This window comes from Platichthys flesus, chromosome 3 (assembly GCF_949316205.1).
Source record: "Platichthys flesus chromosome 3, fPlaFle2.1, whole genome shotgun sequence".
Taxonomy (NCBI): Eukaryota; Metazoa; Chordata; class Actinopteri; order Pleuronectiformes; family Pleuronectidae; genus Platichthys; species Platichthys flesus.
In genome coordinates, this window is record NC_084947.1 from 3,297,330 (window position 1) to 3,315,560 (window position 18,231).

The 18,231-nt window shown below is 43.9% G+C and overlaps 2 protein-coding genes across 2 annotated transcripts; one reads left to right on the forward strand and one right to left on the reverse strand.

Annotated features, from left to right (window-relative positions):
- Positions 1-7,604: 7,604 nt before the first annotated feature.
- On the reverse strand, positions 7,605-10,831 carry LOC133937272 (transcriptional activator protein Pur-beta-like). Its single transcript, XM_062381385.1, has one exon. The coding sequence runs from the start codon at positions 10,804-10,806 to the stop codon at positions 9,835-9,837; it is 972 nt and encodes a 323-aa protein (XP_062237369.1). The 5' UTR covers positions 10,807-10,831; the 3' UTR covers positions 7,605-9,834.
- Positions 10,832-11,312: 481 nt separating this feature from the next.
- Positions 11,313-13,913, forward strand: LOC133937288 (histone H2A.V). Its single transcript, XM_062381386.1, has 5 exons — positions 11,313-11,472; positions 12,682-12,759; positions 12,854-12,967; positions 13,075-13,204; positions 13,319-13,913. Exons 1-5 carry the CDS (start codon positions 11,470-11,472, stop codon positions 13,378-13,380), a joined length of 387 nt encoding a protein of 128 aa, XP_062237370.1. The 5' UTR covers positions 11,313-11,469; the 3' UTR covers positions 13,381-13,913.
- The last annotated feature ends 4,318 nt before the right edge of the window (positions 13,914-18,231 follow it).

The window sequence follows — 18,231 nt, forward strand, 5'->3', positions numbered from 1 at the left end:
GCAGAGATTTTATTTGGATATTATTGATTTGTCACTTTAGTTACTTCAAACCATATCATTGGTTTATATAAGATCTCAACCATTTTTATTATAATGACATCCCAGGCAAAACTTTTGACTCGTCTGTTTACAAAGACCACTACTGATATGGCAGGTTTCTTGAAGGGCAGTCCCAATTCGTAGGGAAAGATTCCAACCACCACAGGACCAAGGATTGAATTGGGCCGAACCTAGGTGTAGTCGGAAGAGATGTGTTTGTAGCCTGCAGCAGAAGATGTGTAGACTTTATAGTGTCCTGGTGTTGATGGGGACAATGAGATCAACAGACTTCTGGCCGTCCCCGGCTGCGCCTGCTGTTCGGTCGGGTGCAGAGATTTTGAAGCATCTCGCGGGAAGTAGAATGAAAGTCTCCATGTTTCTTGTGCAGGTTGTCAGGGTGGTTGTGGAGGGATGGACTCAAATGCTGCCGCTCCTGTAATTTTACTTTATTGATCTGGGCTTCCCTGAGCTCAAAACTGTATCTCTTACTCTTGGCCCTTCTTGGCCCTTTCTGTTTTAAGAGCATAGGCAAGATGAATGGTTTTCTTCTTTGGTTTTTCAAGAGTGGAGGCAGTGTTACTGATTCTCTCCTCCAAGACGGCCCTTTGTATCTGCTCCTGATGTAGGGTGTCTTCGAGCTGGGCTTGTTTCCTCTTGCTGTCTGACTGCTGTGTTTGAGCGTCTTTCAGTTCAGCTTGTAGCCTCTTTTTCTCAGAGACAAGTTTTATATTCTTCATCTTCACATTGTCCAGTTTAGCTCTGTACTCCTGGTGCTCGACCAGGGCAGCTTGACGACTATTTAGAGCAGCGTCAAGTTCCCCTTGTACCAACTTGCTCTTGGAAGCCAGGTGATGATTTTCCTCAATCAGATCGTCTATACGCTGCTTGGAGAGGTCGGCCTCATGAGCAAGCATTGTCTCATGTACAGGATCGACACGTTCACTTCGTAGCTTCTTGTTCTCTGAGGCAACTTCTTGATTTACACGAGTCAGAGAGTCTATTTTCGATCTGTCCGCAAATTGCTCAGATAAGGCGGCGTCACGAGCGAGCTGCATCTCATTTAGAGCATCCTCCAGTTCCCCTTGTAGCCTCATGTTCTTAGAAGCCAGCTGTTGGTTATCATTGGTCAGATTGTTCAGTTGGTCTGTATCCTTCTGCTGCTGGTTTAGGAACTCTTTAATTTGGGCCTTTTTTCTTTCACCGTTTGCCTGTTGTGCTGTTAACCTGATTCTGAACTCATCGACTGAATGTAGGAGCTCAACAATGATGGCTTGATTCTTAAAGATAATTTCATCTTTCTGTGACACGGTTTCTTTACATTTTGCTTCCATGGCCTCTAATTTACCCGTGATATCATTGTTCTGCAGGCTTAGTGTTTCCTTGTCAAACATCAGTGCCTCTCTATCAGCTTGGGCTTTCTTTAGCATCTCTAATTCCTTATTCACTTGCAAGAACCTGTCTTTCTCCTTCTTCACTTGTTCCTCAAGTCTGCTGCAAGCTTCTCTGTCTTTCTGCTGCTGCTGTACAGCATCCTCCAGTTCACCTTGTAGCCTCTTGTTCTCAGAGGCAACGTGGTTATTTTCACTGGTCAGTTTGTTCAGATTAGCTCTGTATTCCTGCTGCTGGGAAATGGCAGCCTCAAGAGCATTGTTTATCTCCTCCTCAAGTTCATCTGCAGTCTCCTCCTGAAGCTCCTCTTCAATCTCCTCCTCAGGTTCATCTTCAGTATCCTCAAGTTCATCTTCAGTCTCCTCCTCAAGTTCCTCTTCGATCTCCTCCTCAAGTTCATCTTCAGTTTCCTCCTGAGGGTTCTCATCGATATCCTCCTCAGGTTCATCTTCAGTATCCTCAAGTTCATCTTCAGTGTCTTCGTCATATTCCTCTTCGATCTCCTCCTCAAGTTCATCTTCAGTCTCCTCCTCAAGTTCCTCTTCCATCTCCTCCTCAAATTCATCTTCAATCTCCTCCTCAAGATCATCTGCAGTCTCCTCCTGAAGTTCATCATCAGAATCCTCAAGTTCATCTTCAGTTTCCTCCTGAAGCTCCTCTCCGATCTCCTCCTCAAGTTCCTCTTCAATCTCCTCCTCAAATTCATCTTCAATCTCCTCCTCAAGATCATCTGCAGTCTCCTCCTGAAGTTCATCATCAGAATCCTCAAATTCATCATCAGAATCTTCAAATTCATCATCAGAATCCTCAAACTCATCAACAGAATCCTCAAATTCATCTCCACTCTCCTCAAGTTCCACTTCATTCTCCTTCTCAATTTCCTTTTCAACTTCAATCATAATGTCCTGAAGAAGAGAGTCTGTCGAGCTCAGCGAAGCCTGAAACAGAAAATAATTATTAGTTTGTTGTTTATTAATGTTCATTCTTGAAGAATATTTGTAAAGTTGTAAATTTATCAAATCATTAACATGTTTATTTTACTCGTCTGCTTGTGTAGCTGAACAAACTTGACAAAATGACGGGTAAATGATACAGACAACACAGAATTATTGAATTTGAATGAATATTACATTGAATGCAATGAGATGAGTTTCATGTCTAAGGAAAACTGATTTTTATTAACAACAGATTGTAATTTGCTCATTAATTACATGTTTTATAATCAAATTCATAATTTATACATTTTCTGATTGTTGTCATTTCCATTCTAAAGTCTATAGGTGTGTCTTGTACGAGTTGTTTATATCTTTAAGTATCTGAAGAAACACATTTACCTCTGAAAGGTCCAAGTGAGAGTCAGATTCCTGAAAAGCACTCATTTTAATTTCCTTCTTAGTGACCAAAAGACTAGAGCTTCTGAATGATGCGTAGCCTTCACTGTAGATCTGTTGGTGTCTTCTGATGATTGCTCCTGTTTCAGTGTGGACAAGAGCACAAGACGTTTGTTCGGTTCAATGGTGGGTGACACCAAGTCAAGGTGCTTTAAACCTCCACAGTGTGTTTTCATCCTTTTATGCTGTTGGCTCTATGATGTATATTCTATAAAAGAATATGTCTATCATGTCACAGAATATATAGTCATTTTATTAATGTCTGTGTGTGTCCGTGTGTGTGTGTTTGTGTACGTGTGTGTGTTTGTGTAAGCGTGTCTTCGGTGCTTGTGTGCGTGCGCGCCCGTGTTTTTGTGTGTGCAACTGTGTGCGTCTGGCCGCTGTCCCGCGGTTAGAATATGGAGAACTGGCTCCGGAGTTTGCCTTTCACACGTGTCGTCATCCACGGTGATGTGTTCAGGGTGTGTGTCGCCACCTTTTCACCGGGAGATGTTTGTTCTATTTTGGTTTGTGATTATTTTTTTGGAACCATGAAACTAAGGCTGGTTTGATGACAGCTCTCAAGTTCCTACCGGTTGCTTGGTAAAGTGAATGATCACGGAAAGGACACAATCGCAAAACAGCCCCTGAGTAACGGCACAGCATGGAGGCTGATTTGAAGTAACAGCCTGCAGGATGTGAATCATGTTTAAAACTGCGGCCACTGCATTAACTGGAAAAAGAAGTAAAATTGCTATTAAATAATGTCAGAACCAGGACTGTTCTACTCGGACCTGACCTGGACCCGTCTGTCATTTGAAAGCTGGGACCTGGACCTATACACTCACACAGGCCTGTGCAATTCCGGATTAATCGGTCCCAGCTGCCATTGTCCTTTTAAATAACTCATTATTGATTTTGATTGTGGCTTTACACGCTGCAGATAAACAGGTACCGTGATGCAAGCTGCACCTTTTGCACCTGGGTCACTTGTTCTCTGCTGCCCCCATGTGGCCTTATTCTAGTGCTGCCTCTCCCACTAATGTTTAATTCAAGATAATAACTGTATTTTCAACAGGTACAATAAAAGAGAGATCTCCTACTGACGATTTGCACTTTGTGATGTTTGCTTGATTTAAAAAATGTAAGTAGTGCAATTTTATTGGAGGAGATTTGCTTATATTGCTTAACCCAATGACCTTAGCAACCCAGCATCTGTTCTGTATTTGTTTCCAGTCACTCAAAGCGCTTTACAGTACAAACCAGCACACTTCCATGCACTGCTCGGTATGCAGAGCTGTTTTGTCTATCACACCAGCCATCAGGGGAAATAAGGGGTTCAGCATCTTGCCCAGGGACACTTTGGAGTGGTTGGTGTGCAACACTCTCTACCCCCTGAGCCACAGCAAGAAAGGAAACAGATGGAGAGAGAAAGTTTTCCTTTGGAAGAAGACTTTGTCCTCAGCTGTCATGTCAGTAAATCAACGTGAATTGAAAGAATGTTGAAATGCAGGGAGAGAAAGAGGCGACAGTGATACTAAAGTGTGTTTGTGTGTCTGTGTGTGTGTTTGTCTACATTTTAAGCATAGACCTACTGAGCAAGGACATTTTGACCAGTCGTCACCTTTTCAAGGACTTGTTTGAGGGTTGACATTGGGTTTTGGGGTATGAATTGGGTTTGGGTCAGGGGCTCAGGAACGCTTTTATGCTAATGAGTGTGCTCCCTAAGGATTAGAAGCACAAAAAAAGTGTGTGTGTGTGTGTGTATGTGTGTGTGTGTGTGTGCATCTCTCAGCAGCTCAGCTCTGAGGAATCGAGCTGATCATTTGCTCCATTCGTGCAAGGGATTAGGATGACGCTGTGTCATAGAAATTGTACAGTTTGCCTGAACACACAGTGGAGAGCATTCCTTACACATGGCAACACCGGCTAAAAATAGCTCAGGGGCGACTCATTCGCACACTATAGGATATTTCGCTGGGATCCCTGGACTCTCTGCTCCAGATTTGATGTGTCCTGATGAATATTTCTCTTCTTGTGTGTGTAGGAGAGACTGGAGACGATGAAACATAAAACTCAAAGACTTGACAAATTGAGGCGGTTGAATGAATTCACACAAATTTAACAAAGGATCTCAAAATGCCAAATAAACCAAATCAATAAAGGCTGCTTGACCAAAGTATGTCTGCAAATTCAAACACCTGCGCACCGAGACGATACTGAGTTGGCTCTTAACATAAAACAAGTCATACAAAATGTAAACGGCCCACAACCCTCAAAGGATAAGCAGGATGGATGGATGGATGGATGGATGGATGGACAAGAGACAGGTTCTTTAATGTCTCAGGCAGGAAACATGATCACTTTCCTACAAAGAAATCCTCCTTTCAGGTTTTCCTTGTTTATTCAGGAGTCCTGGATGGTGATTGGCCAACACGGTTGGAGGGAACCAATGAGCAGGCATGACCAGAACGCTCAGGTGGAGGACAATCAGCTGTTATTTAGAAGCCCTCCGCCCCCACCTGATATTAAACAGTTCCTTAATAGGGAGGCTCTACAGATCACAGATGCATCCTGGGTAAGTTTGACTAAACCTTAGATGCACATCCTGTGATGTGAACGATCACAAAAGATTAACGTCAGGTTTGGGTCACACGCGATGGAGAGAAGAGTGTGCTGTGTTATTTAATTACTGTGCAATGACACTACATCTGTTCAGTTTGAACAAGAAGCTTTTCCTCCAGCTCGTGAACTTCTGAACCCTGTGCTGCGACTCACCTTTCACAAGAAAACCCGAGATATAGCAGGGTTCTCTCACGCCCGCCAGTTCCCTAAATCTGGCATATTTAGGGAACAGATTCTACGAGAGTGTGCGACATTTCTTTCATTCTAAAGGAGGATTAAATCAGGCTAATGCAGCAGTTTGGTTATGGTAGCATTAATAAATGATGGATGGGCAGCTTAGCCTGGCTCATGTCTCTGGAGCGGGCCACCAGGACACCAGGGCTAGAGAAGTAATCCTGTCTTTCACTGGCACCCGGCTCAGTGTGGTATTACGTGCCCTTGAGCTGTCCTCTCACACACGCACGCACACCCTGCATCGTTTTCCCCTCACACACTCGCACATCACTCGGCACTCGGAGAGGTCACAGGGTCATGTGTGACACAGAGCACAGGGGGGCGTTGCCTGTGTATGTGCGTGTGAATGAAATGCATGCAAAATGCACTTGAGGGTAATGAGCGGCGTTTGTTCAACCTGAGGGTGAACAGAGAGTGTGGGTTTAGCATTGCTCACAGCTCGTAGCCGCTGACAAGCCTGAGGTGAAACAGGTAACAAGAAAACATGCAACACTTTCATTCACGTCAACAGAACGAATCCGGTGGTGTGCGGTTTACGTGGGAGTGGACATTGCATCAGTGAATTAAGATTGCTTATTGCGTTAATCCTGCTTGTGGTTGCTGACAGATCCTGATGCTTGGAAACAGACACTGTTTAACTCTTTATTGCAAAACAGTGATGTGATGTCATCGCCTCAGTCGGTTTTCAGGTTGAGGCAAGTTCACCAATGCTCTGGACCACGAGCCCAGGTTTTCTTTTTTTTCTCGCTTGTGCTGCATAAGCATCACGTAAACTGACCTATTAACTGTCATGAAGTGAAAAGTGAGGCCCCAACCTGTCATGATCGACCCCCTGGTGGCTGGCTGCAGAACCTCCATGTGCGAGTGTCAGACATGGCCACGAAAAAGTAAAAAACTTTTATTTTTCCCAGGTTTAAAAAATTCTCATCACACGGATGTTTGTCCAAGTGTTCATGTTTCAGTTCGGGAACTCGATCGCCTCACAACCTGATCACTCAAGCTTCAAATAAAGTCAAAAAACGTTGCACACAGATTTAGTTTGAATACATTTCCAATGCAAAATGCTCTAGCATGTTTATGAAAGCTTTATACTATTGTATTGAACACTAAATATTGATATTGGACTTTTCTGCTGATTGCTCTTTACGTCCTCTGCAGGCGCTTCAGTGCACAAAGACAGAACGAGTTCACACAGGAAAATCTACAATGTTTATACCTGAATGAAATGCCCCACCTCGAGGGGGTATAAGGAAGGGGGGGGCATTTGTTTTATGCTTGTGTAAGAGGACTTGAATGACACACGACTGCCGCTGAACAATTGTCTGTCTTTACTGATGTGTTTTGGGTCAGTTACATTCACTATGGGAGGTTTTCCTCCGTGTGTGACAGCTGACGAGACGCCCTGGACATTTCCCCCTGACCTTCCTCTGGTTGAGCTTTGACAGACTGCAAACAGCTGGGGAACTTTCAGTACCTCTAAAATAAGACCCGCCCCCCCCCCCCCCCCCCGCATCACGCCCTTCACATATTGCCCTGCCCGGCTGACCTGCACCACGTAGGCCTGAGCGCTACAGGGTATTTTTCTTATTCAAACACTTTGAGCAAGCAGGACTTTTGCAGTATTTTGGTGTTTATAATGCCTGGTTTCTATTTTGTTGATGTTGTGAGTGCTTTTCAGTTTTACACTCATTTATTCTGAGCTTTTCTACCTTTGAATCTCAGAATTAGAGTAAAACTGTTCCTTTGACTTAAATGTACGTATTTAACAGCTCACTGGTTTAGTTTAAGATGCAGTAGTAAATAGAAAACCTGTGGATTTGGACTGTGTCTCAGAAAACAGGCAACATGAAGAGGTCACCTTCATTTTTGTAAAGCATTTTTTGGGCAAAACAATTCACCAGTGGATTTGAAAATAATCAGTAGGTATAAAAGACACCACACTTCTCCTGAGCAAAAACATTTTCTTTTTTTATTTCTCGTTGAAAGGAACTTGGTAGAATATTACAGCAGAACACACATGACTGAAACAGCTGCCATTTCACGTAACACAGTACAGGAAGAAGGATGTAGTTCAATCTCATGTGTAATATTATATATATAGTATATTTATATCAATAGAAAAGAAAGAGAAAAAAAACTATTGCTCCCAGATATGGCATGTCTCTGCTGTGTTGAAGTGGGTAAAGTAAAATTCAACGAGAGGGTTTACACACCGAAGGAAATGGGACGATGGAGGTGACATTCCCCAAAGCATGGGAAGTCTGTGGCTTATTTTTTTTTATTATTAGGCTGAGAAGTAAACTTTAACCTTTTTTTTCGCCGTTGCATTATAGAAATAAAACTGGAAACTGCTCTCAGGAAAAAAAAAAGGATAAATACCATCATACAGCAATCAGAGTATGCAAATAAAAAGAACACAAGGCAGCTCCGCGCAAGAGCAGGCATGCAAAAATGATCTTATTTTAAAAAGGAGCACTAAAGACAAAAAGTTGATGACTGCGGGTGTTTATGTTTGCGTCGTATGGCAACTGATGGAAAGCCAGTTTATGACAAACATGGTAAAAACGTGTGGACTGAAATGAGGGGACAACGCGATGCTCTGTAAAGTGAACTGGAGTGCTGAGTGTTTGCTGACAAACTACTTCAATGAAGTAGTTTCTAGAAATTGCTATAACATACTGTGTTATCAATTTGTTGTACTCTTTTTTTTGTTTTTGTTATTTCCTCTAAGGAATAAAAGAAAAGGTTAGGAAAAAAGCAGGTAGGAAATATCACCCTGGACAGTTGCATCCAAGTTTAGTGTTTTAAATAAGCCACTTTAGGCAGCGTTATCTTATAAATGTCTCATGTTCCTAAGACATATTTCAATATATCTCTTTTGAAAAATAAGTCTATCTATGCTTGATATTTTTAGTAAGTAAATCTCTTCCAGTATATATTTTTCTATAAGTACAGCACCCCACTGTGGGTTGTGTTTTCCAAAAGCACCAAATTTGTCTTACAATCGGACTGAATGTTACTTCAGTCATTAATGGTCTGAGTTCAGGATTAAAAGGATCCAAATAGCGCATCCTAAATAGGTCAACCAGGTCAGTTCGCCTCGGGACTGTAGCTGAAGCCCGGCAATATTAAGCTTTAACTCGGGGAAAAACGTGACCAGTGCTAAGAGGCCTAAGCTCGCCGCATCTCCGTCGACCAAAGGTCACGGGGGTCAAACGAGGCCCTGCATAATTTGAAACATTATCAGTTGCCACAGACGTCTCAAACGCAGCGACTGGCAGAACCAGATCTGCACCCAGGACCTCGAGAAAATGCTGATACACCCCCCAAAAATTACGGACGGGCATTGCCACGTGTGAGCAGGCCTCTCCACACTTCAGCTGTTGGAGCAGGAGGTCAGCACCTGAGGGAGGGAGCGAGGGAAGGAGGGAATGAGTGAAATCATTTGGACTCATCAGGAGTGTCCAGGGAATCCAAACGAGTCGTGTGCTTTTAGCAGGTCACCTCGTGAGACCTCTCGGGCCATGAGGTCGTCCTGCGGTGCCAGGGATTGCTCCCCCCCCATCCTCCCCCTCAGATACAGCTGAAGACCTTGGCTAAGTGTCGTGGGTCTGTCTGGGCAAGCCGTACGTTAACTTCAGACAAATGAACACGCACACACAGCCATGGTGGGTGATGCAGGCGTCTCACTCCCACTCTGCACCTGCTGGTCGGAGTATAACGCACTTCCTCATCATCACAGGTCAGCGCCAGGTGAGCTCTTGCCATTGGGTATCAACCAGGAAGTGAGGCTGTGTGGTCTCGAGTGTTGTCGAACTTAATTTGCTGGGCTACACGTGTGAGGTTTTCTAATGGACAATCTATATATAGATATATATAATATTCTTTATCAATAGGGTGTGGGGGGGGGGGGGGGGTCTCATACAGGAGCCGACTACTGCAGTCTGCACTCATTTAGCTATAACATCCACCTACACTTTAGGACATTAATCTCTTATATAGACAGTAATTTCTCAGTCAAATATACTTTTTATGTTACTCTGTTGCTTCTTTTTTTTTGCATTTTAAATGTTCGATTCGTCATGCACAGAATAGTCGTTCCTCTCTCTTTCTCTCTTGTATATCTCCAGACTTTGCATCATGTTGTCGGGCTTCATCACAAGTGGCCTCCTCTCCATCAATCGTCGTCCACGTCGTCGCCCTCAGACTCCTCTCCGGTCCTCCTCTCGTACATCTTATCCCGGTGCCTCTCCTGGATCTCCTTCATCTCCTCGGCGTAGCGGCTGAACGCTCCGCCGAACTTGCCCCACGCCTTGAAGGGGATCGTGATAGAGTTTCTGTAACTGGGCTTCACTTCGCTCACCCGCAAGAAAACTCCGTACTTGTTGGATCCCACGTCGAAGAAGAACCGCTTGGAGTCCACCATGATGGAGGTGCCCTCCGGGAGCACGCTGAAGCCCCCGGCCCCTGCGCCGCCGGCCAGCTCCTCCTCGTCTCCGCCGTAGTCGTCTATCAACTTGGCCAAAGCATCGCGGAACTCTATCAAGCCCTGGGCCGGGAGAGCGATGGTCTGTCCGGTCTGCAGGCCGGACCCGGGGATGCCACCGGCTCCCACTCCGAACCCGGGTCCTCGGTTGACGGTCTGCCGGATCCGGAGAAAGCGACCCCGCTGGTTCTCCTTGAGGTCGAGGTAGTATTTACGGTTCTCACGCACCAGGAACTCGCTCTTCAAGGCCCGTCTAGGCCCGGTGTCATCCCCGCCGGATGACTGCGCGATCTGCTCCGGGGTGCTGGGCCCGAGCTGGGCGTAGTGCTCTATGAAATCCCCCAGGTAGTCGCGGAACTCCGCCGCCACTGACATGGAGAGGGTCAGGCGGCTTTTCGAGCCCCCGGCGCCGACCTCCGCGATTTTGATGAACCGGCCTTTGGCGTTCTGCTTCACGTCGAGGTAGAAGCGCTTGTTCTGGATGTCCAGCCGCTTCGAGGCCAGCTCCTGGGTCTCCGCGTCCCGCTGGTAGTGCTGGAACCCGCCGCCGCCGCCTCCTCCTCCTCCCCCGCCACCACTACCGCCACCTCCTCCACTGCCTCCACCTCCGCCGCCGCTGCCTCCGCCACCGCCGCGCTCGCTGCCACTGTCCCCATCCGCCATCTTCGCCACCAGCAGCCCGTTCTCTGCGCCGCTCTGACCCCCACCTCCGCCTTCAGGAAACCGGACGCAGATCCGCGAGCTCTCATTGGCCTCTCCTACTGTCCATCACACCAACAACCGTAATCCCCGCATTCTCTTTCGCCGGTTCATCTGTCAGTCAAGAAAACGTCCCACCCCCTTGACAGCGTATATACGCTCCTCACTCCTCCAGTGAAGTTGAATCCACTCAGCTGGACTCGATTTACTGAGTTTAACTGTGATTCATGAACGTCCTCGCTCTGTGGGTGCGGACATTTTGAATCTGGCGCAGTAACAAGTGTCGTGCAACTCATATTCATGAGTAAATCCAACCGCTGCCTGTGTGTTATGTGTGTTTTCAGGGCGGAAGGACACGCTCGAAGTCCCGCCTACTTGTTGGTTCCGTGCGCATAGGCGGACACGACCTACGGGCACGGTGTGGGGGATGGGTGACCGCCCTGTAAGCCCGCTTGCGATTGGCCGACGCGGCGATTCGAAGCAACAACGCCCGCTCCCATTGGCTCGCTGGACTCCCACGAGGGGTCGCATGCCAAAGCTTTGCGAGAGGCTTTATTGTTTCTTCGCTTTCGGGATCGGAGATTTCGCGTTTTCCGTCCGCTCGCTTCTTCAATCAAACACGGGAAAATGGTAGGTGCGCCTCGGCTGCTGCAGTTGGGGTACGGCGAGACCGCGGTGTTACCGGGAGAAAGTGCCGGTTACAGGGTGAACCGGGGGCTGTGTGCTTAACAAAAAATACAAAAAAAAAAAAGAGCTCGCTAAGGAGCTAAGTGTCAGCTAGCGCGTTAGCATTAGCATTAGCAGAAGAAGTGCGGTGTTTGTTGTGATTTTTCCCGGTAAATCCCTGGATGACGTTTGTTCGTGTGTATTTCCTTCGGGTGGAAGCCGGAGCGAAGCGGCAACTTTGGCGGTAGAGCGCGTTCTGCGGGTCGGTGTAGCCTCTGGGTTAGCAACCATTAGCAGGCTAAGTTTAGCCACTCAACGGTCGGAGTATTGATCGCATGTCTTCGTGAATATGTGGGTAAACTTTGAGAGGGGGATTTTAAGGAAATCGACCGTGTGGCTTATTTATTTTTAATTCACGTGCACGATTCAGTGAGTTGAACTTTTATTTTATTTTTCCCTCCGGTTAAAATCCACGAATGTAGAACTTGACCGTCCCGCTGTTTTCCCGCGGGGTCCACAGCTGACAGCCCCCGGTGTGTTTCCGTTAGAATCCCCCGCTGTAGGCTGTCAACTTCACCGGGCTTTTACCCCCTGTGTGTGCGTGGGGGGGTTCGTATCCCGCCACCACCAACACTACCGCCCCTCTTTCGTTTGTTGTGTTTTATTTCGCCTTGGCGGGAAAAGCGGTGACAGTTGAACCGGGAATCTGCCCCGTTGATCCTCCAGCGTGTTTTTTTGTTCGAAGCCGATAAAAGCAGTGTTTACTTTCTGTTCCAGCGGTTTCAGGAAAAGTTTTAAATTAAAACGAAATTTAAGGTCTAAAAGTAGTTGTATGTACAAGTCAATGAAGCTTTATCTGCAAACCAACTCATAATAATAATACAATAATGTGTCTGAGGTCATATGTTGAGCTTTGTCAGGAAACGTCATTGTTACCCTCCCTCACTGTTATTCTGATATTTCCTATGCTTATAATAGATTTAAACAAACTCTCAATCAAAGATATTGTTTTGACGTTTATGGGGGTCTTAAATTACTTTTATAAATGTCTTAAAAATATCTCAAATTGTTAAATTTGACTCAACCCAGATTACACTGACCTTCACTTTATGAAATTTGAGCCTCATCATTTGGAAAGCTTATTGTTTTTTTTTGATTTCCTTTCTACAACAGGCCGGTGGCAAAGCAGGAAAAGACAGCGGCAAAGCCAAGGCGAAAGCAGTGTCCCGCTCCCAAAGGGCTGGACTGCAGGTAAACCCCTTCACTCTCGTTGCTTCATGTCGTGCTTTTTGTTTCTCATTGGGTTCGACTCCTAACCGCTGTCTCGTGTCTTGTCGCCTGCCAGTTCCCAGTGGGTCGTATCCACCGGCACTTGAAAACCCGCACAACCAGCCACGGTCGTGTAGGAGCCACAGCAGCTGTGTACAGCGCTGCTATCCTCGAGTACCTAACCGCTGAAGTAAGCCTTCGCCGCACCGTGCACATTCGTGGTTCACGCTAGAGGACGTGTTGCATCTGTGAGGTGTTTCCACCGATGTTTGTTAACAGTCATTTTTTGTTTCCCAGGTACTAGAGTTGGCGGGCAACGCCTCCAAAGACTTGAAGGTGAAGCGTATCACTCCCCGTCACTTGCAGCTCGCCATCCGTGGTGACGAGGAGTTGGACTCCCTCATCAAGGCAACTATTGCTGGGGGAGGTAAGCGGAGGAATTCTGCCCACAGACGAATCCTGTTGGTTTATTACTTGTATATTTAAACACATCAGTCTTTGTTTGAAATGTCTCATCTCACCGACCCTTGTCTGTTTACAGGTGTCATTCCCCACATCCACAAATCCCTCATCGGGAAGAAGGGCCAGCAGAAGACTGCATAGACGCCATGTTGACCAGAAGTTTTGGGGCTTGGGCTTTGATCGGACCAGGAGTTCACATTTGTTCTTTTTTATTAATATTATAGCAAACGAAGAGTGATTGTTAGGCTTTGTGTTGTTATATTTTCCCATAACTAGAAAAAGTACAGTAAACCCCTTAACGACAAAAAAAACCCCTTTGTATGTTATTGTAGAACGTTTGACTGGGGGAGTTCGTGATTATTTTAAGTGGTGACAGTGAATTTGTTCGATTGGCCTGGGACTCTGTAATGTTTTATACTGAAAAAAGAAATTGTTAAACCATTTTTTATATAAAAAAAAAATTGCTTTGTGGTTATTTTCTTGAAGTTACGATATTTACTATAATACAAGTTTTTAAGGAGAAGAGATTTTTGAACAGCAAATTAGTGAACAGCTAACTGAGATGGTGCTTATTTTTCCTTTTGACTCACTGTAATCTTTTGAACTGCACAACCATAGTGTTGTATTAAAATAATTTTTTACATTAAAATGGAAAAACCCTCATGGCGACCATCTGCTGCAGTGTTTTGTGATGATGTTTCTGACGCTGTTCGACTTTCATTTTACACGTTGAGTTTCAGCCGCTGTGCACATTTGCATCACTGCTAGTAAAGCATTTGTCAACTATGACTAAGAGAAAGTAAGGGCCCAGATATTTAAAACAGTCTAGTGCTTCATTCACGCCCCAACCTGAAGTCGATGGTATTTTAGTTAAGTAAGTAAAGAGGTTAGAGTCTTTTAAAAGCTTCATGTTCAAGAAAATGACTTTGCGTATTTTATCTTTGATTAAATAACATTTGCATGTTGTCCTTGGCTTGAAGACCCTACTTGAAATTAGTTTTGCTGTTCTGAATTTTGTAAGTTTTATACGTGAGGTGCTATGACTGTCTAACAATACACAAACAAAACTACAACATGGTTTTCAGTTTGGTTTTTCAGTGCACATGTTTTTTTTTTCATGTGAGAAAAACCAGATGTGGATGCTCTGAAGACTCATCACGCGAGTTCCCCAAATTTATCCATAAAACTGAATTCACTCTGAGGCTAGAAATCATCTCATGTCTCAGACTAAGTGTTTAATTTGTGTGGCGTTTATGACTAAATAATTATTGACTACTGCAACATGACTTTTCCAACAGCAGCCGTGGAACCTGTCATGCAAGTTTATAATTTAACAGGAGGGGGAGCCACTGACATTCCCAATAACACACCTTCCTGGAAAAAACAATATGAACTAAATAAGAATGTGATATAACATTTAATATACAAATCTCAAATAGCAAAGTGGATTTTTGCAAAACTAGAGGGAACAAGGTTTGAAACAAAACTTCTAACGTATTTATTAATGAACACATGTGGCAGCAGCAACTTTATAAACAACAGTGTTTGAAATTCCTGTGGTGTTGTTTTTTTCTCTAGCTGCAGAAGACATTGGGTTACATGAATAAAATGGATGCAAATTATAATTTTACACTTGTTGAGTTCAAAAGTTCCAAATGAACCGAACAGAGTTTTTTTTTAAATTGTATTATCCTCTTGTATTAGATTTTGATTCAGAGTTGTGGAGAAAATGATTAAATATCGAATAGTAAAACTTAACAGTGAAAATAATATGAAAACTCCCAGAACAACAGAGGTCGGTCTCATTTAAATCTATATATAACATTTAAGTGTATTTAAATGGCCAGAGTGTTAAGCAGGATCTGTCAGACATCGACTATGATATTCATAATCACCTGAAACTAAGACGAGCATCTGTGGATCGATTCCCAGCTCCTGCTCTGTGTGCCTAAGTGTCCTTGTGCAAGACACTGAACCCTCAAACCTGACAGTGTTTGAATGGTGAGAGATATAAATAGTGCAGTGAATAACGCTTGATGAGTGTGTGTGTGTGTGTCAGTGGGTGAATGTGACTCGCAATGTAAAGTGTAAAAGTAGTCCACAGACACACACACACACATACATAGGCGTAATGCATTCCCTATAGCACTTACACGTTCAAAGTCACAGAGGCTGCAGACTCTTGGTGGCAGCTGTTGATTCCTAAGTGCACAAAGCATCATCATCATCACCTTCCTCGAGACCACATGGAGAGACACAGCTCCACCACGAAACCACACAGAACATGTCTCACACCATATTTGCAGCAGTCTTCTGAGAAACCTGCACACTCCCATGATGCCCTGCAGCTGTTTGACTGCACCAGCACTCGTCAGCTGCTGGTGGTGAGAATCATGTGATCAACTTTATTTATCCCCAGCGTCTGTGATCTCAGGGCTGAAACATATCAGTTGTGCCCTGTTTGCTATTTGTTGCTCCGGGTGTTAGATACGTGTGTCACTGGAGGGAAGCTAGTTCCAGCTAAACTACATTTACTTAATAACGTGTTATATTTTATTAAAGTTTGTAGAGTTGCAATGAAGCTGCACCAGATTAAACACACTCATAAACATCAGTCCACTTAATATCTGATTGTTTTCATCAAGATCATTAAATTGAACGTCTGATGTCACATTTTTAAAGAGAGTAAATAAAGTACATTAATTCTTGACCCAAACATTAAGATATGTAATTAAAAGTCAGAAATAGTTTGACAGGTTGTGAAATACACGTTGATTTGAGTAATATACACTTTCGTGATTGGAGTTATTTAAGATTAAATCACATCTCATGTCTGAGTCTGGCTCCGACTGAAGGTTAAAGAACTTATAAGCATCACTTATGAGGAGTCTCATTAACTTCACAACTTAAAAGACTCTAAGTCAACTTAGATTTTCTCGGCCTCATCTCGTTATCTCCTTTCCTGTCTCTGCTGAGCGCCGCGTCAGAAACTCTCTCTATTAAATCATCTATAAACAATGTGCGAGAAATATTCACAGCGGTTTTATCCACAGCTCAGTTTCCTCTCGTCTGACTCAGAGGTGTAAAGACTGTGAGATGATAGAAACAGCAGCAGCTCACGGCGGGAGGATCTCATTACGACACCAACAGAACTGACCTTTAGCAGAAATCTCATCCACACCCCTGCACCCACAGCAGAACAATAATAAAGCATCGGATCCGAGTCACACCTTTTCATTATGTACATTCTGTCAAAGAATCTGAAGGAACAGAACATTCAGATCAGACCCCTGGCTTCTTTACTAGATTTATACTTATATAGTGAATCAATTCTCAGATTTCTCAAGTGAAGGAAACTGCTGCAAACTCAGGAGCCCCTGACCCAGGAGAGAGATTTTTTCCTGATCAAGCGGGACATCACATGTATTGTCCACATGAGCACGAGCCTCTGCAGGAGCACATGAAAGCTGCAGCAGCCTCACATCTTCAAAGAGCACGAATCATTTGTTTATTCTTACATCTCTGTCTCCAGACTTTCCTCCGGAGGACGGTGGGAGGGTGACAGCCGGGAGTCGGCCGTCAGCTCCAGTTTTCTGCTGCAGCCGAGAGGAGACGCCTGAAATGCAGATTTAAAAAAAACAAACTGGGGCAGCGTTTGAGGTTATGATCCAGAAACATGTGTTTTACTGGTTTCATGACACATCATGTTTGCTGTGGTAGATGTTCTGGAGGAAAGAGAAGCATCGCAGCAACAGTGATGGTTTTTTAATTGTATTGATGCAGCTCCGATCACTGTCGTACACTTCAGATTGCAGGAGGTTAAGTGTAAAACCACCACACACAGACTGTTTATAAAGATAAAGAACAAACTCTCCCATCTCTCCTGTTGACTTTGGCTTTAATTAGTTTTTGGATGATTATTGGATACTGTGATTGACAGCTGAGGCCGATTCGCGATTGGTCGAGTGTCTGCGAGAGCTGGACGCCTCGGCTGCGTCCTCCAGTCGCCCCACTGCGCAGACTGCAGCTCCCGACTGCATCAACCGGCACAAGATGGCAGCGTTTGTCCTCAGGATATTTTGATTTGGGATATTTGTCATTTTCAAAATCAGAAAGAAAGAAAGAAAGAAAGTTCCTTGCACAGCAGCGGGATGTTGCTGGAGTCTTGAGACCAAAATCCTGTGGCCTCTTTATGACGAGGTTATAATTTCATCTGCAGTTGATCAATTGTTAATTTTCTCTCAGTTAGTTAGGAGACTGATACTGATATTTATGAGTGTGTGACATAGATAGATAGATAGATAGATAGATAGATAGATAGATAGATAGATAGATAGATAGATAGATAGATAGATAGATAGATAGATAGATAGATAGATAGATAGATAGATAGATAGATAGATAGAAAGATAGCTTGATAGATATACAGATAGATAATTAGAGATAGAGATAGATAGATAGATAGATAGATAGATAGATAGATAGATAGATAGATAGATAGATAGATAGATAGATAGATAGATAGATAGATAGATAGATAGATAGATAGAAAGATAGCTTGATAGATATACAGATAGATAATTAGAGATAGAGATAGATAGATAGATAGATAGATAGATAGATAGATAGATAGATAGATAGATAGATAGATAGATAGATAGATAGATAGATAGATAGATAGATAGATAGATAGATAGATAGATAGATAGATAGATAGATAGATAGATAGATAGATAGATAGATAGATAGATAGATAGATAGATAGATATAGAAAGAAATAACTGTTTAAATCACAATGTAAATATTCATTGGTTGCCGCCCTGGTTCGATTTATATATATATTTTTTTAAAGGCTTAAAATGCCACATGTTCAACTGTGTTTCACCTCACACACTTTGTATTGTGGCTGAGTGCTGCTGAAACAATGTCCGAGTTAAAAAACCAACGCACTTACCCTCTAATCCTCTGGTTTCATCTCTTAACGCTGATGTC

What these genes read in the sequence shown, in the direction of transcription:
- LOC133937272 (XM_062381385.1), bottom strand. Translation starts at nt 10,806, where the DNA reads ATGGCGGATGGGGACAGTGGCAGCGAGCGCGGCGGTGGCGGAGGCAGC.
- LOC133937288 (XM_062381386.1), top strand. An exon ending in CCCAAAGGGCTGGACTGCAG is followed by an intron (nt 12,760 to 12,853) that starts GTAAACCCCTTC and finishes GTCGCCTGCCAG; the next exon opens with TTCCCAGTGGGTCGTATCCA. An exon ending in TCGAGTACCTAACCGCTGAA is followed by an intron (nt 12,968 to 13,074) that starts GTAAGCCTTCGC and finishes TTTGTTTCCCAG; the next exon opens with GTACTAGAGTTGGCGGGCAA.